Consider the following 25,535-nt stretch of genomic DNA (forward strand, 5'->3'; position numbering starts at 1 on the left):
GCGCTTAGGGCGACGAAAGTCACGGCTGTCCCCCTCTTCCTTCACCAATGGGCAGCAGGGTTCAGTTCAAGGATGCTATGCCTCCTCACGAGCCCCCTGCCCAGCCGTGGAGCCAGGTAAGAGGATCACTTTTCTCGGCATGGAGCCGGACTCGGTCAACCTCTCGGCACGTCTCTCAGTAGAACGTGCACAGTCGATACTGAACTGCCTGGGGTCCTTCCAGTGCAAGACAGCGGTTCCACTGAAACAGTTTCAGAGGCTCCTGGGGCATATGGCATCCGCAGCCGCTGTCACGCCGCTCGGGTTGCTTCATATGAGACTTGGCTTCACGACCGGGTCCCTAGATGGGCATGGCACGGCACTTACTGTGTTTCTGTCACACCGTTCTGCCGTCAGACCTTCAGCCCGTGGGCAGATCTTGCCTTTCTTCGGACAGGGGTGTCCCTTGGGCAAGTATCCAGGCATGTTGTTGTGTCAACAGATGCCTATGCCAGGGGCTGGGATGCCATGCGCAATGGGAATGCAGCTACGGGGCTCCGGCCGGGCCCCACGACTGCAGTGGCATATCAATTGCCTCGAGTTGCAAGCAGTATGGCTGGCTCTGTGCCGCGTCAAATCGCTGCTACACGTCGAATCCACCCCGAGACAGTCCAGCTGAATTGGAGGCCCTTTGGGGACACTCAGGTAGACCTGTTTGCCTCCCCAGACACGTCCCATTGCCAGTTGTTTTACTCCCTGGCCGAGGGGACCCTCGGCACGGACGCACTGGCGTGCAGCTGGCCACGGGGCCTACGCAAATATGCGTTTCCCCCAGTGAGCCTTCTCGCACAGACACTGTGCAAGGTCAGGGAGGACGAGAAGCAGGTTCTCCTGGTAGCGCCATACTGGCCCAGTCGGACTTGGTTCCCCGAACTGATGCTCCTCGCGATGGCCCCTCCTTGGCAAATTCCTCTGAGGAGGGATCTTCTTTCTCAGAGAGGGGGCACCCTCTGGCACCCGTGTCCAGACTTGTGGAATCTCCACTTGTGGATGTGGAGGTTCTAGGTGGGCTACCTCCAGCTGTAGTAAACACCATCACTTCAGCTAGAGCCCTGTCTACCAGACACGCTTACAGGCTGAAGTGGAACCTGTTCGTCGATTGGTGCTCTTCCCGCCGGGAAGACCCCTGTAGATGCCCGATCGGAGTCGTGCTTTCTTTCCTGCAGGATGGGTTGGAGTGAAGGCTATCTCCCTCCACCCTTAAGGTTTATGTTGCTGCCATTGCTGCACATCACGAGGCAGTAGACGGTAAGTCTTTGGGGAAGCACGACTTGGTCATCAGGTTTCTCAGAGGCTCAAGGAGGTTAAATCCTCCGCGCCCTCACCTGTTATCCTCTTGGGATCTCCCCTCGGTCCTAACGGCCTTGAAGGAGGAGCCCTTCGAGCCTCTGCAGTCAGTAGAGCTTAAGTTTCTGTCGTTGAAGACAGTGCTCCTCACTGCTTTGGCCTCGGTCAAGAGGGTAGGGGACCTGCAGGCATTTTCGGTCGACGATTCGTGCCTAGAATTCGGTACGTGTAACTCTCACATTGTCTTGAGACCCCAGCCTGGATATGTGCCCAAAGTTCCCACCACGCCTTTTAGAGATCAGGTGGTGAACTCGCAAGCGCTCCCCCGGGAGGAGGCAGACCCAGCCATCGCTCTGCTCTGTCCCGTTCGCACTCTGCGCATTTACGTGGACCGTACACGGAGCTTCAGGACCTCAGACCAGAAGGGAAAGGCTGTCTCCAAACAAAGACTTGCCCACTGGTTAGTGGAGGCTATAGTCTTAGCTTACCAGGCCCAACGGTTACCTTGCCCCCTCGGAGTGAGAGCTCACTCTACGAGAGGAGTGGCATCTTCTTGGGCATTGGCGCGGGGCGCCTCGATAGCAGATATCTGTAGAGCTGCCGGCTGGGCGACGCCTAACATGTTTGCGAGATTCTATAATCTCTGTGTAGAGCCCGTGTCCTCTCGTGCACTCGCCTCAGGTAGGCAGTAACACCGGACCTGCTCGGTGTCGATCACGCTTGCTGCGCCATTCCCCTCTACGGACCGTATACGTGCTCTTTTTTGCTCCTCAATTCAGTTCCCCATGGCGAACCCTGGTGGAGTTCCTCCCGCACCCTCGGCGGTCAGGCGTGGCAGAGCACCAGATGCCAGGCTCTGTTATCCAATGTACCACTGTATGGAACAGCAGTGGCGGACACCTCTACCTAGCCGCTGTCCTATCTTCCGCCCCAGCTGGTGTGGGGGGACTTGCCGGCTTCCGCAGGGCACTGGAGGGGGTCAGCAATAGTGGTGTTTTCCATACGGATCCCAATTCATCAGTCACGACTGACGTAACGTAGAACGTGACTGACTGAAAGGGAACGTCTCGGTTACTTGTGTAACCCTCGTTCCCTGAAGGAGGGAATGGAGACATTACGTCCCGTCGCCACAGTTGCTGTACCACCGCTGTACGGCCGGGGCATGTAGTCTCGGCTCCTCAGCGAAAAACTGATGTGCGTTTGCACGCGCGCTCCTTTTATACCCTGCGGGGCGGGGTACGCGTGGCGAAACACCCATGCCAACTGTCATTGGCTTGTTTAGTTTACACTCGAAGGTGATTGGGCTCTCGGGCGAGATCCCAATTCGTCAGTCACGACTGACATAACGTCTCCGTTCCCCCCTTCAGGGAACGAGGGTTACACAAGTAACCGAGACGTTTCTTGTCACTGATAAATTAAAAGTTATAATTAATAAGTTGAAGTGCCTGAGCTTCACCAGACTATATCACTTGCTGACCAATGGATCCTCTGCAGTGAATGGGTGCTGTCAGAATGAGATTCCAAACAGCTGATAAAAACAAAACAATAATCCACAAGTAATCCACACAACTCCAGTCCATCAATAAACGTCTTGTAAATTGAAAACCTGCATATTTGTAAGACACAAATCCATCATTAAGGTGTTTTTAACTTCAAACATGTTGCTTTTGGCTAAAGTCCTCAAACCATAATATTACTTCCTCCGTTGTGAAAAGGTCGTCTAATCTGAATCAAGAGAGAAATATGCACAGATCAAGCACTGTTTAAAAGTGAAAACAGCTCTAAACAAATATGTTGGTAGATTTTGATGTGAGAGAACAACGGTGGATGGACTTTCAATGGATGTGAATGGAAGTGTTATCAGGCATCCATCACATTTCGGTACTTTCAGCTGACACTGACCTTTTGACAATTGATATGTATAGCAATATTAAAGCTGATTATGAATAAGTATTTAGTATGTTTGATGAATATAGAAGCAAGAAGTGTACCATTAGCAGAGTTTGTCATGTCAAAAGGAACATCTGCTTCAGAACTGCACTAACAAACAGATCTATGGAGAATGCATAGCTTGCATTTTGGTATGTTAGTTGGTCTGTAGATTGTGCTTTTTTTATACTCATTTATTTATTTATTTTTGGCATAGTATTTTATTGTTATTGAAAAATAAGTCAATTTTATTACTCAGTGTATTAAACAATGTATTATTTTATTCATTTTTTATTATTAAACACTACTGCAAAGCTGTAAAACAACAGTAGGCCTAAAAGCCCTACGCAAATAAAATAGACTTGACTAAATATTCTCCCCTACTCATATCAGATTGCACTGATCTTTTAATGTTTGCTAATGAACTGTATTAAAAGTGTTACCCGCTTTTGCGCATTTCTATGGATTAGCCCTCCATAAAACTAAAACAAAGAAGTGTCGTCGATACCTTTTTCCCTCGGATGAATGCATTGAGCTGTATTTCGCTGCTCTGCTCGACTCTGCTGCAAAGTCCGAGTGCGCAGCTACAGCGCGAGAGCTCGAGCCGCACCGACAGCACAGCTCTGGCAAAATGCCTATGGATAATTTCATATTCGCGCAATGCATCCTTTATTTTTTAGCCTTCGCCTTTGGCTTTATAGCTATAGTACCTCTGTCGGAGAACACGGAGGATTTTCGCGGCAAATGTCTGCTATTTACGCGTGGGATGTGGCAGAATGAGAACATCACGGTGTCTAAGCAGCGCTTCATCATTGAGGAATGGGGACCACAGTCCTCCTGCAGCTTCATCACCGCCGTCGGCATCGCGTCGCTCATCCTGTCCGCCGTACAAGCCTGGAGGCTGTTGCTCTTCATCTGCAAAGGCCACGATGAGTGAGTGATCGTTTCTTTCATCGACTTGCTTGTGAATTTGATGTCTCATATGTATTAGACCCGTGCTAGTGCGGTGGCTGGGATGCATGGATGCATGTCACAGAGGAGCTTCTACATTCGTTACATATTTCATTTTAAATACGATCTTATATGGGAAACATGTTCAAAAACAATAAACTGTGACACATTTGTGATTAAGTAGTTTCATTGTTTTAATGAAGAATGTGTAGGTAAATATAAAGTATAAATCAGCTGGTAGTGGTTCTACTGTATTTGAATGGTTTAGAACAGCTTCAAGCCATGTAATGAATTTTGAGTAATGAGATTCTTAATCATATTAATCATTGCTATATGATTCTAGTCTGTCCAGCCTGAAACCAAAGGCCAGTTTACATTTATTAGACATAAACACCAGATATCCTACTCTTTTAATATTTTGTATATAAATAAATCACACATGATTATTAGGTTAAGCCACTACAAAAATCAGTATAAGCAGTTATTTTGTTATTTGTATTATAAAACTACTTTTATTTTTTACCCACTAAAATAATAAGTTTAATGGAAAATTATTTTATAACCGTTCAAATGGGTTATTTCATCCCACATTGTAAATTATATAATCATTAAAATGTTCCAAACCCATATTATTTTGATTCTAATGTGGAACACAAAAATAGATGTTAGGGGGAATGTCCAAGCTGCTTTTTTCCCATACAATGAAATTAAATGGTTACATACACGGTAAAAATGAATAAATAAATATAAAATAAAATACAAACAAATGAATAAAGTTGAGCACTATACTCCAGGTCTTCTGAAGCTACACTCTAAAAAATGCTGGGTTGTTTCAACCCAATGTTGGGTCAAATATGGACTAACCCAACTGTTGGGTTAAAATACCTTTTTCCCTCGGATGAATGCATTGAGCTGTATTTCGCTGCTCTGCTCGACTCTGCTGCAAAGTCCGAGTGCGCAGCCAGCTACAGCGCGAGAGCTCGAGCCGCACCGACAGCACAGCTCTGGCAAAATGCCTATGGATAATTTCATATTCGCGCAATGCATCCTTTATTTTTTAGCCTTCGCCTTTGGCTTTATAGCTATAGTACCTCTGTCGGAGAACACGGAGGATTTTCGCGGCAAATGTCTGCTATTTACGCGTGGGATGTGGCAGAATGAGAACATCACGGTGTCTAAGCAGCGCTTCATCATTGAGGAATGGGGACCACAGTCCTCCTGCAGCTTCATCACCGCCGTCGGCATCGCGTCGCTCATCCTGTCCGCCGTACAAGCCTGGAGGCTGTTGCTCTTCATCTGCAAAGGCCACGATGAGTGAGTGATCGTTTCTTTCATCGACTTGCTTGTGAATTTGATGTCTCATATGTATTAGACCCGTGCTAGTGCGGTGGCTGGGATGCATGGATGCATGTCACAGAGGAGCTTCTACATTCGTTACATATTTCATTTTAAATACGATCTTATATGGGAAACATGTTCAAAAACAATAAACTGTGACACATTTGTGATTAAGTAGTTTCATTGTTTTAATGAAGAATGTGTGGGTAAATATAAAGTATAAATCAGCTGGTAGTGGTTCTACTGTATTTGAATGGTTTAGAACAGCTTCAAGCCATGTAATGAATTTTGAGTAATGAGATTCTTAATCATATTAATCATTGCTATATGATTCTAGTCTGTCCAGCCTGAAACCAAAGGCCAGTTTACATTTATTAGACATAAACACCAGATATCCTACTCTTTTAATATTTTGTATATAAATAAATCACACATGATTATTAGGTTAAGCCACTACAAAAATCAGTATAAGCAGTTATTTTGTTATTTGTATTATAAAACTACTTTTATTTTTTACCCACTAAAATAATAAGTTTAATGGAAAATTATTTTATAACCGTTCAAATGGGTTATTTCATCCCACATTGTAAATTATATAATCATTAAAATGTTCCAAACCCATATTATTTTGATTCTAATGTGGAACACAAAAATAGATGTTAGGGGGAATGTCCAAGCTGCTTTTTTCCCATACAATGAAATTAAATGGTTACATACACGGTAAAAATGAATAAATAAATATAAAATAAAATACAAACAAATGAATAAAGTTGAGCACTATACTCCAGGTCTTCTGAAGCTACACTCTAAAAAATGCTGGGTTGTTTCAACCCAATGTTGGGTCAAATATGGACTAACCCAACTGTTGGGTTAAAAAGCTCATTTAAAAATTTAACCAAAATTTAACCCAACAGTTGGGTTAGTCCATATTTGACCCAACATTGGGTTGAAACAACCCAGCATTTTTTAGAGTGTATACTGTATAATACTGTATGTATGCCAAAATATAAAAGTTGTAAAGTTTGTGTAATGATAATGGCATCAAACATCATTCTTGCACATCTCATGAACAATCGTGACAAGTAAGCGTGAATGAGCTAGCGCGAATGAGATTAACTAAAACTAAAATTAAACCATAAAAAAAATTTTACTTGGAAAATAAATAAATTAATTAAAAACTGAACTTTCAGATAGTTGTCAATGCAACATTGCTCATTTAAATTTAGTTTAACGATGTACTAAAATAGCTAAAACTAAAACTGAAATAAATATTAATAATAGGGATGTAACGATTCACTCAACTCACGATGCGATACGATTCACGAAACTGATTTCATGATAAAATCCATTTTTCTCACAATTTTTTATTTATTTATTTTTAAACAAAATGAGATTTAAAACTAATTATAAATCAAAAGATGAATCATTACGTATTTGTATGGGTTTAATCCAGCTCGGGTGCATCGTTTCATCCCCAATTAATAATAATAATTAAAAAAAAAAACTAGATAACTATACATAGCCTTTTGGAGGATAAACAGTGTGAATCACTGTCCTTTGTCACTTTTAATGGAAAAGAGCAGCTCAGCATTCTGCAAAATATCTTCTTTTGTGTTCCACAGAAGAAAGGAAATAGCATGGGTTTGGAATAACTGGAGAGTGCAAATGATGAATTTACTGTAGTAAAATCTCTCTTTTACCTTTCTTTATACAGCTCGATCTTCAATGCCTTCCTGAACCTGCTCATCAGCACATTCGTAGTGTTTGCTGTGTTCCTGTCCAGCACAATAGTCAGTGTGGGTTTCAATCTATGGTGTGATGCCATCAAAGAAGGAGGCAGTATGCCCAGCAGGTAAGCATGACGCCGCTATTTTCTGCTTCTACAATGTATAAATGAACACTACAATGTATATAAAGCATGTTTTTTAGCTTGAAAAGAGCCACAGTTAATTGGATAGGCCTGTTTTTCTCTGCCAGAGAGGGTTTGGTGACATTGAAATTAGCCAGAGGCTTTTGGCTCAGTTCACTTCAGTGACTTTTAAAGTTCAGTCACGTTTTAGTGTCCACAGACTACTACATTCTTTGAATATAAACCCTGAATGTGTCTGACAAGCAGCTTTGTTCTTCAAGTTTTTATGAGCAATATCTACTTGATTAAATGTTGATTCTTCAAGTGTCTGTGAATCATATCTAACACTGACTACTGTTCATTTCTAGCTGTGAGGATCTACAGGACACTGATCTTGAACTAGGGTTGGACAATTCTGCTTTTTATGACCAGTTTGCCATAGCACAGGTTGGTCAGTTAAAAATATAAACTGTGTTTGATAACTACATGAGTGCTTTATATCAATAGGGGGTCATTATCTTGGCAGTTCAACCAAAAATCGTTTTAACAAAAATCTGTAGCATATGGTTAGTCAGACATTTGAGACTATTAGTAAATATTCACCCTAGCAACGAATTAAGACTCCTTATCAAAACTGAGATTCCTTCTTACATCAGACTTAAATATTCTAATTATAGGGACTATATAACCTTCACAAATCTCAAAGAGTGCTGTAGTGATGACTTATTTTTGTAGGCCGATCTGAAGGTTAGCATCACCCTTGTTCCCTCGGCAAACCCCAAAAGTGTTCATCCATTGGCTTTTGGATTATTGCAGAAAATAAGCTCTGTGACCAACAAAAGTTTATGATTCACAATTGAACACAACAAGCCTAAATACAATCGCCAGAAGTAAAAAAGATAAATGTAGGCAATAAATGAACTACACCACAGTGACATCTGTCAAAAATCGCAAAGTAATGAATCCTGATGTGTTTTATGTCTTTGAATAAAACGTAAAAATATCTTGAGTTTTGTGTTCACCATTTAACCAAAAACTCATTTAAAACACCCAGTGACTTCGGGCTGATGGAGCTGGAAGTACTAAAATGCTGACCTTCACATTGTTATTTATTAATCTTCACATTGTTGCAGACTTCCAGCATTCAAAGTTTGTCTTGTTGAATTCACAATGCTTATTACCAGTTTTTCTCATGAATGTAACAGTCAAGCCTCCTCTGCTTCCTCTAGTTTGGGTTGTGGGCGGCCTGGCTGACTTGGCTCGGCATCACTGTCATGGCCTTTCTGAAGGTCTATCATAACTACCGTCAAGAGGATCTGGTCGACAGCTTGATTCACGAGAAAGAGTTCCTACTCAGACACTCGTCACGCCGGCGCTCTGATGTGGTAGATGCGAAAAGTGGCATGATATGACCAGCTCAACATTTTCAACGCTTTGGAATGTACTGTTAAGTAAAATGTGTTCATAAGCTTGTAAATTTGTCTCATTAGTTGGGTGCTTCTCAACTTTTGATTGACCTCAGTTGAGCTTAACTGAACCAAATGCTTCTGAATTACATTTTATTTGACAGTCGACAATGACTGAGAATAGACATTCACGTGCACTCAATTGTTCGGACAGAGGTCACAGATCATTCACCACAACATTTTTTGATGTTGAGCTTGAAACACAAGACCCTGGACAAAATAAACAGTGAACATCAATAACTTTAAAGGGATAGTTCAAGAAAAATGTAATTCTTTTATGAATTACTTCGTTATCCCAAACTTTTAAGACATTCAATCATCTTCAAAACACAAAATGAAAACATTTTCAATGAAGCCAGAGAGATTTCTATGGAAACCCGTTTCCACCACAGAATAAAAAAAATTAAAAAAGGTAATTGCGACTTTTTATCTCACAATTCGGACTTTTTCTTACAATTGCAAGTCTATTTCTCACAATTCAGACATCTCAGAATTGCGCGTTTATATCTCGCAGATTCTGACTTTTTTCTTTGAATTGTGAATTTTAAATCTGAGTTAATGTATCTTGCAATTTACAGCTCATAATTCAGATTTTTTTTTTCTCTCAGAAATGCGACTATTTCTCGCAATTCAGAGTTTATAGGCTCTCTTGCAACTCTGACTTTATTTCTCACAATACTGTATTTATATCTTGCAATTATAACTTTTTTCTTAGAATTGTGATATAAACGCACAATTGTGAGTTTATGAACACAATTGCGAGATAAAAAGTCACAATTCTACTTTTAAAATACTTATTTCTTTTTTCTAAGCTTCATTAGATTTCTGTCCCTTCAATGAAAGTCAATTCTACAAAAGCTTTAAAAAGTTCATACCATTGTATATAATCCTTAAGAATTGAGCAATTTAATCCATGTCTTCTGAAGAGACATGGTAACTTTATATGTGACTAAAAGCCTAAATTATATCTGCTCATATAGACATTGATCAATGCAAATACAGCGCAAACATTAAATATGGTAAACATGCTTGAGTCCCATGCAAGAACATAGCTGATTGGTTCTCGTGCATCAAACAAGCATATTTGGCAAATGAACTTTCCTTGGAGGGATAGAAATTTTTCAGGTTTCATTAAAAATATCTTCACTTGTGTTTCAAGATAACAAGTTTGGAATGACATGAGGGTGAGTAATTGATGAAAGAATGTTCAATTTTGGGCAAACTATGCCTTTAAGGAAGTGTGTTTAAATAATGTTCTTGAAAATCCTGTGTGACATACAATCAACGTCCTATTGCCAGTTATGTTTTTACTCAACCAAATGATTCTTTCCTTCTAAAGCCTATTTAAAGCAGTGCTAGAAATGAGCAATAGCTTCCAGTCGGTCTCTATTCCATCAGTGCTCTACATTAGCTGAGGAGTTGGACTTAGGACATACATTGTAGCTCAGGTAATTCTAGTTTTACACACTATGTGTGTGTGAACCATGTCTGGTTTTCTTTACTAAAGGATCATTCACTTCCAGTACTGCCTCTATGTGTAAGACATATATAATGATGTTTATGACAGTGGTAGTATCCTTCCTATGTAAAGGGATTGCTATTGAAAACATGCTTGCATCTACATACAGTATATATTAATTCAGACAGACGAAGAGGAAATCTAGGCTCTATAAAGCTATTGAAGTGACAAATCTTCAGTCTTCAGGATATAACATCAGAATTTGATGTGTGATATTTGGAGGGATGATTGAATGATTTGCTATATCCAGTTTACTTGCTTTCCTAGAATCATCTACAAAGTGTGTGTCGTTACACTCCATATATAGTTCACTATGTTTTGAAATATTCTTGCAATACAATTTGATGCATGCCATTTTTGGTTCAAGCATCTTATGATAACTAGTCCTCCTAACTCTAATGGATTCTATTTGAGTTTTGCTAGTTTATGAGCACGAGTCGTGATTCACTGTTACTCTGTAACACACTCAGGCCCACGTTTCCGAGTATAAAACATTATGCATAGATTGTTTTGTGCATCATTTTATTTATTGTGTGATAGTGTGAACACATCTCTGTAACCTTCAACATTATACGTCTATATTTGTTTTAGGGCTTTTATTTAATAAAAGCAGTATAAACAGCAATGGTGATGAAAATACAAAGCAATTGTTGATTTTTCTGATCATGAAATAAATCAAATTCAGATTTTTAAACTAGTGACGATTTAGAGCTCTTTTTGGTTTGGAATATTTGAAAGAAAAGAAATGCAGTAAATATATACCGCCATAAAGCACCTCTATTGAAATAGACATTACAGAAAGACTAAAAAAAAAAGAATGTGTCTTTGACCTGGGGTGATTTTATTGCTTCAGCGATTGGCTGGCTCAACAGTACAAAATATTTAGTATATTTCCCTTTTGTCATCTGAATTCCCCTGAAATGGGTATAGTACAGTAAGCAAGTGTGCTAATTAAGTGTTGCATAAATGTAATAATTAGACATACAGTGCACAACATATCATGTAAATGACTCAAGATATAATGACACATTTGTTTTGTGTCTGACATTTTCAAATATTTCTATCTAGTAACTCACAGTGATTTGATGCAGGTCACAGCAGTTTTTTTTATTTTTTATTTGTGCAACTCATTTCTCTTAATCATTTGTATCGATGGGGATTAATCCAATTGCATTTTTACTAAATATTAAATATTTGGGGTCGGTAAGATTTTTAAAGAAAGCTCTTATACTAACCACAACTGCATACAGTAAAATATTATACATTAAAAATAACAGTTTTATACAGTATGTTAATATATTTTAAAATGCATTTTATTCCTGTGATATTAAAGCTGAATTTTCAGCATGATTACTCCAGTCTTCAGTGTCACATGATTCTTCTTGCTAATTTGCTGCTCAAGAAATATATCTTATCAATGGTGAAAAAAAAAAGAAAAAAGTTGTGCTGCTTTAGGATTCTTTAATGAATAGAAGTTCAAAAGAACAGCATTAATTTGAAATAGAAATCTGTTGTAACATTATGTCTTTACTGTCACTTTTGATCAATTTAATGCATCCGTTCTGAATAAAAATATTAATTTCTTTAAAAAAAAAAAAAATCTTACTGCCCCTAAACTTTTGAACAGGTGTGTGTGTCTTTTCATGATGACAGAGTTGTCAATTTTGGGTGTACTGTCCCCTCCATTCAAGCGATACATGTCAAGTTGTGTGCTAATGGAGAAAATAAGCAATTTTGGCGACACTAGAAACCAAAGACTGATATAATTTGACAGAAATTGCTCGTCCAAAAACTAGAAAAATAGATACTGAACAGCTGCTGCTATAAAGGAAGATTAAGAGACTAAAAGTGTAAAACTTGAGTGGAACAGTAAAAAAGATAGAAAAAGAAAATTCTTATAAAACATAGTAAAACAAATGAATGCACCGTTATTAGGCTGAGGCCAAGATGCTGGTATACAGGTTTATGTAAAATATAAACTTAAATATTGCGAACATCATAAAGCATTTCGCTATTTAAAATGGCATTCTTTCATTTGCCAGTTAAATCTGGCAGTGCATGACACAATATATGACCAACTCATCCTTCAACGGTCTTATATCTCTTTCTAAGAGAATTAGTGGCAGATGGAAATGTTTGTGCTTAATGGAACAGTTTTGCCCTTCGTTTCTGGTAAAGTAGATAAATGCTAAAAGTGTCGTCATACAATATAGTTACAATATTTTAGTATAATATTTTAATTGTATTTTTAAATAAATTATTTTACAGGACAAAAATGAGGATCATGTCTTTGATTTTATATTTAATTAAAATGACATGGTTGCATCAAAATCAAAATATTAAGATGTTTTGAAGCTGTCATGAAAGTAAATCCATTCTTGAATATGTCTGAGGATAAACATTTCCAGCTCAATCCTGTCTTTATTTTTGTAAATCCGTAAATTAAACAGTTTCCTAAATTCACTCTTTGAACCAGAAAGCCCTTATATTGCTATTTATATCCTAAGACAAAAATTGTACTTTAGAAATTAACCTTTTTTGATGCAACACTTTGAGGTACATACTATATGAAGCAAAGAACACAAAGAACAGCACTAGCAGGAAATGATCCAGTCATGCGTTTACTCATTCTATAACACATGCGATATGTGTGTGTCTAAGTGTTCTCGGGCACTAAAATGGAACTATTTGTTACAATGCACATGACATTATGCATGTGCTCACCGTTGCACCTGGCTCTTTTCCATACTGCTTATTAAAGACCAATATAGTAATTCAATATCTTGCATGCCTAATTTGACTGATAATACTGACCTACCAATATATCAGTCGGGCTCTACCTGTGGACAGAATTCATTCATTCATTTCTGTATTGGCAGTCCTGTATAATTTCAAGTGCTAAAAGTTTTAATTAATATTGCTGCACAAGTATTCATTGGAAAAGGACCAAAAGATGCTTTAAAGGAATAGTTCAGCAAAAAAATAAAAATGTACTGAAAATGTACTCACCCTCAGGCCATCCAAGATGTAGATGAGTTTGTTTCTTCATCGGAACAGTGTTGGAGAAATTTAACATTACATCACTTGCTCACCAGTGGATCCTTCACAGTGAATGGGTGCCGTGAGAATGAGAGTCCAAACAGCTGACAAAAATGTCACAGTAATTCACAAGTAAAACGATTTAAAGTATAAAACGCCTTAATGATGGATTTGTTTCTCACAAACAAACAGGTTTTTGCGTCACAAAACGTCATGGACTGGAGTCATGTGGATTACTTTTGAATCATTATGATGTTTTTATCAGCTGTTTGGACTCTCATTCTGACGGCACCCATTTACTACAGAGGATCCACTGGTGAGCAAGTGATGTAATGCTAAATTTCTCCAAATCTGTTCTGATAAAGAAACAAACTCATCTACATCTTGGATGGCCTGAGGATGAGTCAATTTTCAGAAAATTTTCATTTTTGGTGAACTATTCCTTTAAGACATATCACCCAGAACCGCTATAGGAAGAAAAAGAGCTACATACAGAGATCTAAATACACACGGCTCCATATAATGAGGATGTGGCATTAGCTATTCCACCATAAAGGGCAAAAAAGCACACCATCCCTTGATGGTGTGGAAAAGCACATGGCCTTCAATCAACCACAAAGTAAAAGAGGTGGATGTTGAACATCCTCATAGGCTTCGACTGGTGGCCAGACTGATTATAACAGTGAAAGTAAAGCAATAAAAAAAAAACCAAGGGGACCTTTATCTTTTTTTTCTGCAGTCCTTCAAAAAACATCCTGACCTTTTATGTTTTTTCCCCTGCCCATTGCTGCCCCCTGTGGTCAGTTATGGTCATTGCATGGTCAGCCAGATCCAGCAGGCCCAAACGATCTGTTTGAACTGAAGCAGGTACACAGCCAGTGCCGTCTGCAGCTCTTCGCAGGCACGCTGGGGTCTTCGGCGGTCCGTGCAGTACAGTGCTAGACCCAGCGCAGACAGAAGCAGGAACAGGCAGGTGAGCAGGGCCAGGTGCAAACGGCTCTGGGGGGTGTCGTAGACTGGAACACAAAGTCCAAAAAGGTTTGGGTTGAAATGCTAAACTTGTTGGCTGCGCAACAGTTTAAAGGGGTCCTATTATGCTCTTTTACAAAGTCTTGATTTTGTTTTGGGGCTCTCATACTAGGTTGTTCGAAAAACACATTATTTTTCACATATTTGACATTATTACATGACCCCTTTAAAACAGAGCCACATGACCTGCAGACAAACGCATATGGCATAAATTAAAGGTGCTGTATGTAGGATTGACACAGAGTGGTTGAACTAGGTATTGCAGTTCAAATTCAAAATATTGGAGAGGGTTTTTTTCACCCTGTCCCTCCTCCTCAGGCCTGACGCACATGCAGGTTGCCAGATTGACGACACCAACAGGAACGAGTGCACTTGACGATGAATGAAATGAAATACGCTGTGTTTTCCACCAACTGGCAACCCGGGTGCCGAAATACAATTGGGTAAACTGGCAGAGGGCGGGTTTCACAAACCAAAAAAGAGACAGACATTCCGGCCCGGAACGCACATTTTCAAAGGAGGATAACTGACTGTAGCATTGTTTTTCAGATAAAGAAATATGTTAACTTAGCATGTTTCTTAAATACCTGCAAACATATTATGGTATTTTTATGCTTTAGTAGAGTCAAAAACTTACATACAGCACCTTTAAGAATGAGTTTGTTTTATTAATTTGTTTCTTCATTTTATCGTTTATCGTTAACTATCGTTTTAGTTAAATCATGGCCACAAATTAAAAATGAGTTCTCGCAACTTATTAATTCGTTCTATAGTATTTGTGATTGTGGCCACGGTGTACTAATTCTTACCCTCGTTTTGATTTATTAAAACAAGGGAATTAATTAGTACAACGTTGCCATGATTTACTAAGGTACTAAGGAGACAACACCATTTTCAACTAAAAACAGAAAACTTCTTATGCGTTTTGGCCATTCATTTACACGACAACAGTACAACAGTGGCCTGAAAAGCAAACTTTTGAAAATGGTTTCAAAGTGTACTTTTCCATTTTTAGAACATCGTTGTTGTGTAAACGTACCCTAAATGGAGGGGAAAAATTAGTACAACATGGCCAAGTGTGGCAACAAATTCTTAATTTGTGACCACAATATATATATTTTTTTCCTACATGTCATGTGCGGGGCTCCGTAGTAATTCTTTAAATGTGCTCTAAGCATTTTTTTCTAATGTTTTTATTACTTTATCATTTCAACCAATTTGCACATTTACAGGCCATTCCATACACTGTACAGAAAAAAAGCAAACTGCGAGCATGCTAGTTAGCTGTTAGCTTGTCTCGTGAGAGGCTATTTTGCTAACGTTGCTTTAGATAACACTGACATTACGTATAAAAAATAATCATTTGATGCACATTATCTGTATTTTAGACAGCAAAATCAACCTTTATTAGACCAAAATTCTGACAATCTAGATGAATGTATCGTTTATATGGTTTTCTAAGAATGGGACACTACTTTTTATTCAAATTAATATGGACAAAATATTTTTCATACATTTTGGCTTTAAAAAGATGCCGTAAACTCACAAACTCATAATTACGGACTTACAGAAGTGGGAAGAATGAAATTTCCAATATCACACGAAGGCAGCATTATTTACTGGATAAGTCTAGGGGAATTCCACAAGTGCTAAAACGGCTAACTGCACTTTTAACCCCAAAAAAGGTTGAACTAGGTATTGCAGTTCAAATTCAAAATATTGGAGAGGGTTTTTTTCACCCTGTCCCTCCTCCTCAGGCGTGACGCACATGCAGGTTGCCAGATTGACGACACCAACAGGAACGAGTGCACTTGACGATGAATGAAATGAAATACGCTGTGTTTTCCACCAACTGGCAACCCGGGTGCCGAAATACAATTGGGTAAACTGGCAGAGGGCGGGTTTCACAAACCAAAAAAGAGACAGACATTCCGGCCCGGAACGCACATTTTCAAAGGAGGATAACTGACTGTAGCATTGTTTTTCAGATAAAGAAATATGTTAACTTAGCATGTTTCTTAAATACCTGCAAACATATTATGGTATTTTTATGCTTTAGTAGAGTCAAAAACTTACATACAGCACCTTTAAGAATGAGTTTGTTTTATTAATTTGTTTCTTCATTTTATCGTTTATCGTTAACTATCGTTTTAGTTAAATCATGGCCACAAATTAAAAATGAGTTCTCGCAACTTATTAATTCGTTCTATAGTATTTGTGATTGTGGCCACGGTGTACTAATTCTTACCCTCGTTTTGATTTATTAAAACAAGGGAATTAATTAGTACAACGTTGCCATGATTTACTAAGGAGGAGTTTATACAACACCATTTTCAACTAAAAACAGAAAACTTCTTATGCGTTTTGGCCATTCATTTACACGACAACAGTGTTTTAAGGGCCTGAAAAGCAAACTTTTGAAAATGGTTTCAAAGTGTACTTTTCCATTTTTAGAACATCGTTGTTGTGTAAACGTACCCTAAATGGAGGGGAAAAATTAGTACAACATGGCCAAGTGTGGGAACAAATTCTTAATTTGTGACCACAATATATATATTTTTTTCCTACATGTCATGTGCGGGGCTCCGTAGTAATTCTTTAAATGTGCTCTAAGCATTTTTTTCTAATGTTTTTATTACTTTATCATTTCAACCAATTTGCACATTTACAGGCCATTCCATACACTGTACAGAAAAAAAGCAAACTGCGAGCATGCTAGTTAGCTGTTAGCTTGTCTCGTGAGAGGCTATTTTGCTAACGTTGCTTTAGATAACACTGACATTACGTATAAAAAATAATCATTTGATGCACATTATCTGTATTTTAGACAGCAAAATCAACCTTTATTAGACCAAAATTCTGACAATCTAGATGAATGTATCGTTTATATGGTTTTCTAAGAATGGGACACTACTTTTTATTCAAATTAATATGGACAAAATATTTTTCATACATTTTGGCTTTAAAAAGATGCCGTAAACTCACAAACTCATAATTACGGACTTACAGAAGTGGGAAGAATGAAATTTCCAATATCACACGAAGGCAGCATTATTTACTGGATAAGTCTAGGGGAATTCCACAAGTGCTAAAACGGCTAACTGCACTTTTAACCCCAAAAAAATAAATACAAATGTAACTTTCTTTTGGTTGTACATGCATGATATACCTCAGTGAAATATTTCAAATAGCCAAAGGCAAACAAATTGTAGCTCCATTCATGTAAACTTATAAAACCACAGCAAAGGGCTACTTATAAATGCTCAGGCTGTTCTGAGTCCCAGATTTCATGCAAGAAAATCATGCATCTTTTCATGCATTTTAGAGATCCACCACACTGCCCAACATATTTCTTATCTACTTACCTCCTAAACATTCATAGTACGGAATGTCTGGAAACCCAACATAAAAGGTAACAATGGTTTAGGTTTAATTTAGGCAAAATCTTTGTAAAACCAATAACCATTCATACAACTAAAGGTGCAGGCACATTTACCGCTCCACAAAATCCAGGCATTTCAATAGCAATCCACACAATCTCACAAGACTCACAAAGGACCTTTGCTTGTGAAATTTCACTAATGTGACCACACTTAAATCTTTGGAGACACGGAAGCACATGACCTTCATTCATACTGGGTTTTGCAATAAGCTCTTGAGAGAAAGACAAACTGTGCATCTAAACAAACTACACTGGTGCCCTGAATTACTATCTTCCTTAATTCCTTAAATTAAATTCCTCGTTTCATTAACATAACAGTGTTGTTGGCACAGATTGCACACTAATTTGCATGTATAATTAATCTGGAAAGTAAATCACTTGGGTATGTTTGTGCATCCTTTTTTTTTCTTTTCAGTTGATTCATTAACCGCAGGCCTCAATGAGAACAATCTTTTACAACCCACTTCAACATGTTTCATTTACTTTACTATTTTCAAGTGCCAGCTCTTAATAATGCAGAGAACCACTTTAAAGAAGAGTCTCTGGAGATTTTACGGACTGCTAGAGCCGGTTTGTTTGAACTCTCTCACCATGAACAGTGATCTCCGGCTCTCTGAAGCGAACCCGCCTCTCGCTTTTTCGCCTGCGCAATGAGTCTGACTCCACATTGCTCACATTGGACCTTTTCAGAATAGAGGTGGGCAGTTTTTCATTTATGACCTGAAATCAGAAAAGACAAAACTATCGACTTCCAGAATGTTTGATAGAGGCGATATAAAGTAATTTGACAGTGGCAGTAGATTCCTATAACTTTACCTCCTGATTCCTAAGACCTTTTGACAACACTCATTTCATGTGACAAGATTGTTTGCAATAAAATGTCATGACATTTTAACAGCAAAAAGAAGAGTGAAAAAAGAATGTGATTTACACTAGGATGTTGGCCCAAAAACACGTGGGTTGTGGGTCAATAATGTGACAAATGTATGAATTTATTCAAAAATACATAAAAAATGTATTTCATACTGTAAATATGTAAATACCATGACTTGAATACACAAAGTCAAAAATGTCAGGACGATACAAATGTCCTTAATTTGTAATGAAGAAGAAAAAAAAGAAGAATCTGATAATATTAAACAATTGAATCTATTTAATGATAAGGTAAGGTTACCTCAGGTTGTAAAATGTCATTTGGAGCAACTCCTAAAAAAACTTACATTAATTCATTATATTTTCAAAAGTACTTTTTACTTTGAACGATATACTGTAAAATGTTTTTGAAATGAATGAATGTGTACACAGGTGTATATGTTATAGTTTTTTACTTGATGGTTACACCACATGACACCACTGAATTTATTATTTTCTTGCCAATATCAAAGTTGTTGAAAACCATATAAAACTAACATGAATGCAAAGAGTACATTTCTAAAAAATGATATTTTTCTTTATCATGGTGTCAGTGTCAAGTGTCACTGGCTGCAGTATTACCTTCGTTTTAGGAGTTTCCTGTTGTATGTATGGCTCTTTTCTGTGTCGCAGCTCAGAGTGTCTGCTTTTATGGCTATGAGAGATGCTACTCAGAGCATCGCTGAATGACTCGGTGGCTGAGAACCTTTTGGAAAGAGTCGACACACACTCTCCCAATGAATCTGTAACATAGAGAGCACTTCACAAACTGCAGAACAACATATTTGACATCACATCAGCAAAAAGCAACACGCATATTTGTTTCTGGTCGGAACAGTTTGCATGATGAAACTAGTTTAGCAGAGAATAATTTAGCATTGAAACTATGACACAGTGGCATGCAGGTGACATGTTGTGGTGAAAGCATTTTCTCTCGGAAAGCTGACTTTGCAGCTGAGTTTGACATTCATGACACATTGCTGCCCTATAGAATACATTTTTCATCGTCCAGGAAAAAGGCAATAGGGAAGACGCAGAACGTCCTGTCCTTCCAGAAAACTAGCAAAGCATTTCTGCTTACAAAAATGCCCTGGCCTCAAACTGTCAAAGACACGACATGGCTTTTCTGCCTGAGATCTAAAACGCCATCAGCTGCAGACAGAAAGTGCATGCTTGGAATAAATGTTTACTCATTCAGGCGATTTAGCTCTGCAGTTTTTTTTATTGTACAGAACTATGTACAGTAGACTTAGATGTAGCACACTTTCCTTGCTTCCTCACTAAGTGGAAGGAGTAAATGGCTCTATATGAGTAGCATTCTCAAAAGGGCTTTCACTAGAAGCTGCTTCCAAGCTACTGCTATGACAATCAGAACACTTTAATAAGGATATGAAAGGCTGTTGGGTTGTATGGGCCTAGAATGTACAGTAAATTGCAAATCAGATGTACTTAAATAAGCTTTATACAGATTTACCATATAGCAAATTACTGTGGTAACACGGTTCTGTAAATAGCCACTACTGTCATAAGAAAAATAATAAATTATAAATAAATCAAACTAAATTACAGAAATCAAAAAAAGAACCAAAAATGAGCATTTGCTGAAAATGTGCCATTCAAAATGTAGATTCGTTTTATTTTTTCATCAGAACAGATTTGAATACATTTTGTATTATGCCACTTGCTCACCAATGGATCCTCTGCAGTGAATGGGTGCCGTCAGAATGGGAGACCAAACAGCTGATAAAAATCATCACAATAATCCACACCACTCCAGTCCATCAATTAATGTCTTGTAAAGACAGTTTGAAGTTAAAGAGTCTTGATGTATTTGTTTCTTATAAACACGCAGATTTTTGCTTTACAAGACATTGACAGACTGCAGTCGTGTGGATTACTTGGGCTCTCATTCTGACGGCACCCATTCACTGTAGAGGATCCATTGGTGAGCAAATTATGTAATGATACATTTCTCTAAAACTGTTCCGATGAAGAAACAAACTCATCTGTATCTTGGATGGCCTGAGGGTGAGTACATTTTCAGCATGCTTTAAAGCATTTAGAAAATAATTGTTAATGCTGTAAAATCATAATGGTTTTACAGCATTAACGATTCTTGTAGTAAATATGAAGGATTTTGTCAAAAACTATGCTTAAGGTACATTTTTATAAGGACAATTAGCCTTCTGTAATTGATGTAATGTTTTCAAAATCATATTTTAGTGCCGATTTGATACTGAAGACATTTTCCATAGTTACTTGTATATTCTGTTTTGCCGATCTCAGCATAGACAGTGGCCAGCAGCTCCAGACTCCGGGCTGTGATGGGGTGATCGTTACCAAAAGCCCTCTGGTGGATTTTAGTGGCCTAATGGGAATAAATGAGAGAAATTACAATTACTTTGACATTTCTTCAGACTTTTCCTCTTTAAAAGCCTTCTGTCATATTGCATATAAACTAAAACACAATCTACGTACCTTGCCACTGTATTCTAAAGCAAGGTGGGGTCTGAAAGCAATGGAGAGTGACACAAACATTAGAAATTATTGTCCAAAATTGTTATTTTGCATGTGTAAAATTGTTCTTGACATCAAATGTCAAAAAATTGTATTAAAAAAAATCAAACCACAACTGATATTATTTCTAGTTCCTCTATCACATGCATTGTGGGATACAATGTTCCTTTCAGAGTGTTTCATGCATACACAGTGTGCAGTGTACATAGTGCGTAAAAAACACTGTGGAAGCATGTAGTCTGAACATTACTGAGCACATTCATGCACATGTTGTCTATCATCAATCAGCAAATCTATATCATTGATTACGCCTTCAGGACTTGGTTGACCTTTTTCTCATACTGCAGTCATAAAGAGTGAGAGAATAAGAGTGTATTTGCAAAGAGGGCCCAGTATAATATCACATATTTCAACATAATATAGTAGACAGATCATTAATATTGATATGTGTTCTGTGAGCAAAGCAAAGCCCATAATACTTACTGTACGTGAGTATGAGCCTGTTCAGTCTGTATAAGCATGTTAAGATATAACTATCGCCTTGATATCAAGTTTATTTGCTTGTCAAAACTACTACAGCAGGTCAGTATTTATAAAAGGAAGTGTGAATGAGAGAGAGAGAGACTGTCAGGCAAACACTTGACATTCATTGGATCTCTCACCCGCTATAAAACCTTATATAACTACTCTCTACATCTAAATCATTGGTTTTTATTTTTTTTATATTTTTATTATATATATATATATATTTTTTTTTATCATGAATTATTAATTCATAATTATCATTACATATTTGGGGAGTCAAACCACATTTTATAGCCTGAACTAACCTTGTCTTAAAATTGTAAGATAATTTTTTCATATTTTAATAATATTTTTAGAGACTTACTGACCTTGATACAAGTAACGAGGGTCAGCAGTCGTCATATCTTTGGTATCATTTCCTGTTGTATGTATGTATTCATTTATTTATGTTTCTGCATGTTAGTTGGACCCCATGACTTTTTGGTTGCCCCATATTACTTTCTTTCTTTTATACTTAATTACTAATCACGATTAATCCGTTTGACAGCACTTCCTATAAACAAATGATAAAAAGCTTACAAAGAGTTTAAAAACCTAATTAAAAATGATTCTTTTATATTTTAATCCAATTTTGTGTAAAAAATATCACTTCATCATGGAAATGGAAGGCCAGGATGCATATGTTGCATTGTGGGGTACAGTATACAGCATGCTCTTGTTTATACTTCAAAACGTTGGTAAATGTTGCATATTACAGTTTTTCTCAGTCACTTTGGTGCATTTCTCGAATCATCCTTAATATTTGGAAAGAAGTATATGCATTTCTAAAAACAATTTGTACAAACAGCACCACACAATGGATTACCTGCAAAAGCCTGTAACTTACTCAAAATCTTTAGTTCATCTCTCAAAAGTAAGTATTTATGTCAATGAACATATCAGTGCCATCAGAATGAAAAGTCCTTGTGTCATTGTTCACAAACAAGATAGTCAAAATTCTTAGTCATGTTGTCAATATAACAGTGCACTCTGTTATTATTACCTGCTGTAAACTGTGGCAACTGTTTGGAGGACAGATGCTATATTGAAATGCAGAAGGCTGCACTTCTTATGCATGCCATATATATTCATTTCAAAAGTACAAATATATAAATGACTGTATGAGGGATATTGATTGAAAGAGACTGGATTCACTCTTACACTTTTACTATAGAGGTCTGACAAAAAAAAAACACATATTACAACATCATTGTGATATAGAAAAGAAAAAGAAATATGGGCACGAAGGCAGAAATATAAATTTAGAAAGGCAAACACAGGAAACACCCCTTAGGTAGAACTGTACGAGGAATTTCAGAGACCTAGTTTATCATTGGTTGATTCACATTAGTGAAAGTCAAGATTTACCCGCACAATTCATGGCAAATTTATAATAAGACTAATAGAAATGTGTAGAAAATATGCTTGACAGTTTATGACAACTAGATCAACCATTTAGCATTCAATGACTTAGACGATGAACTAATGACTAGATGTTTTGAGGGGTAAGACTATTGCACAGAGAACTATATAATACATTTTGAGCAACATGACAACAGCAACTGATAATGTAGCAAACCGCAGACATATGTACATAATCAGTTGCATGAATGTACCAAAGCAATCGCAACTTGTTCAAAAGAATTAACTGCTTTTATGATGTGCACAAGTGACTAGATGATGTGGAGGTTGAACAAGTAGTTTTGAGAATTTCATCTCTGATCTGAGAAATGCACCAAAGCGACTGAGAAAAACTGTAGAAAGAAGTGCACTTAATTTTTTTTTTGAACATGCACTTGTAGTGTACTGAAAAAATATTAAAAGCATATATTTAAAAAACAACAACTGTACTTGCATATATTATAATATTAATATAAATAAAAGGCCACATAAAATAGAGTACATAGAGAGTTTACATTTTTAAAAAGTGCACTCTGTAATAATGTCCAAATCAAAAATCTTACTTTGAAGTACACAAAAAAATGTTTTGTTGTACAATTTTCTTGTGTTGACTAACATATTAAAGCACATGTACTTGATTTATTTTATTTAATTTTAGCATCTATCATTTTATTTTTAAATTTCAACTTTATCATTACAAACGTGTAATTACAAATATATATAAATACATGAGTTTCAATACAAGTTTCAATAGAAATTACATTAAAGTATATTTTAATTTACCACAAATGCTTGTCAATAGATTCGGCAGTACACTTTAACCGCATTTCAAAATAGCACTATTTATAAATCCTTTTTCACAAGGTTATGCATCCAGACGATTCACATACAGTATACACTTATTGTATAAATAGCATGAGGAGTGAATATTCCCCTCCTCCTGTAAGCCATCACATGGTAAACACATGACTCATAGGGTTCAGTACATTTGAACATCTGTTACAGAAGCCCTATAAAACTAACACAGACAGATTTAAATAACAAAGACATGCATGATGAACTACGCCGGCACCAATGAAGTGCAAACAATGTGCATCCTTTATATAAATCCTCTGTGACTCACAGTCTATACCATATTTTATCCATATAGATTCTGTTCTGCTAACTCTATTTTTACCACAACTACAAATAGTATCGGGAAGCTGTTGTAAAAAATAAATAATAATAAATTAGAGCACATAGGCATAAAGCTCCATTTGAGCCCACTGGCCTGCACCTTTGCTTTATTTAAGCACAGATACAGAAAGCCACAGCACAGTCAGGCTCGTCGAAGCATGCGTATCCATTACAGCACCCGTTACAACAAATCCGGGCACACGTGTGCTGTGATTCCTACTGGAGCTAGTGGAAATGTGCCAGAGATATGGCACGCTCTTCTTTTTGGCTGGAACTCCTGGCATGTGTGTGAAGAACGGTGCTATTTGGATGGGCGACAGTTTGTCCTCAGGGTGTACAGTGAGAAATTTTTTGGATATAGGTCAGGAATTCAATATTGATTCCTTCTCATATTCTTAAAGTTCTGAATGTCATGTTTTTATACTCTTCCCATTCTTCTCTCTTGAATGTACAGAATGTTTTTAAAGCCAATACATATGTCAGCGTGGTTATTATGGTCCTACGTTAATTAATAATGACTAGGTGTTGGTTTGCACTGTTTTGGATTGTCCTCAGGGGACATTTGATCGGACACAACATGGCAAAGCTCTCAGCTACAAGAGCACTTCCTGCCCCGACACTGAAAGATTCAAGAGGCCGAACCACTTCCTATTCACTCCATAGGGCTTGAGCTACATTTTGTGTCATAATTTTCAGACCTTTAAAAGTAAATTTGTTTATTTGTTACCTTAAAAATAAATACAACCACTTTTTGGGTTTTTAAGAAAAAAATAAATCAATGGACATGAAATACTGATTTAAGAGTCAATGATATGAGTGTTCACTGTCCAGTGTCCACGATAAATAGAAATAGAATCCTCTTTTTTCAAAGGCCTTAGAAATGTACTTTACTTTTTCAATAAATAAAAAAAGTACCAAGTAAAAAGTAAAAACATTGATTACATACACATCTTAATCAATATTTTATCATATATATATATATATATTAAACGTTGTATGCATAAAAATATATTTTTTATACATAATATATGCTAAATGTGTTTCAAATGCCTCAAATAATACATTCTTTTTCATAAA

General features: G+C 37.4%; 2 protein-coding genes across 3 annotated transcripts in view; one reads left to right on the plus strand and one right to left on the minus strand.

The window, feature by feature from the left end:
• The first annotated feature begins 3,581 nt into the window (after positions 1-3,581).
• LOC107602274 (transmembrane protein 179-like) lies at positions 3,582-9,478 on the plus strand. Of its 2 annotated transcripts, none has more exons than XM_016294738.1 (4): positions 3,582-4,188; positions 7,259-7,396; positions 7,762-7,840; positions 8,623-9,478. In XM_016294738.1, the coding sequence occupies exons 1-4, from the start codon at positions 3,887-3,889 to the stop codon at positions 8,803-8,805; spliced, it is 702 nt and encodes a 233-aa protein (XP_016150224.1). In that variant the 5' UTR covers positions 3,582-3,886; the 3' UTR covers positions 8,806-9,478. The 2 variants fall into 2 exon arrangements, with proteins under 2 accessions (XP_016150224.1, XP_016150223.1); XM_016294737.1 differs by lacking the exon at positions 3,582-4,188 and adding an exon at positions 5,131-5,520.
• A 4,610-nt stretch (positions 9,479-14,088) lies between these two features.
• The window catches only part of LOC107602257 (uncharacterized), a 63,964-nt gene continuing 52,517 nt past the window's right edge, over positions 14,089-25,535 (minus strand). Inside the window, exons 4-8 of the mRNA XM_016294714.1 lie at positions 21,279-21,309; positions 21,060-21,168; positions 19,383-19,543; positions 18,479-18,608; positions 14,089-14,433 (exon numbers count right to left, since the gene is read on the minus strand). Of these exons, the coding sequence (XP_016150200.1) occupies positions 14,228-14,433; positions 18,479-18,608; positions 19,383-19,543; positions 21,060-21,168; positions 21,279-21,309 (637 nt within the window). The 3' untranslated portion in view covers positions 14,089-14,227. The remainder of the gene's footprint in view (positions 14,434-18,478; positions 18,609-19,382; positions 19,544-21,059; positions 21,169-21,278; positions 21,310-25,535) is intronic.

The sequence above is a fragment of the Sinocyclocheilus grahami genome, unplaced genomic scaffold (assembly GCF_001515645.1).
Source record: "Sinocyclocheilus grahami isolate Dianchi unplaced genomic scaffold, SAMN03320097.WGS_v1.1 scaffold323.1, whole genome shotgun sequence".
NCBI lineage: Eukaryota > Metazoa > Chordata > Actinopteri > Cypriniformes > Cyprinidae > Sinocyclocheilus > Sinocyclocheilus grahami.

Excerpts from the sequence above, each read along its gene's own strand:
- LOC107602274 (XM_016294738.1), top strand. The coding sequence starts at position 3,887 with ATGCCTATGGATAATTTCATATTCGCGCAATGCATCCTTTATTTTTTA. Across the intron at positions 4,189-7,258 it reads ATCTGCAAAGGCCACGATGA|CTCGATCTTCAATGCCTTCC; the intron begins GTGAGTGATCGT and ends TTCTTTATACAG. Across the intron at positions 7,841-8,622 it reads ACCAGTTTGCCATAGCACAG|TTTGGGTTGTGGGCGGCCTG; the intron begins GTTGGTCAGTTA and ends TGCTTCCTCTAG.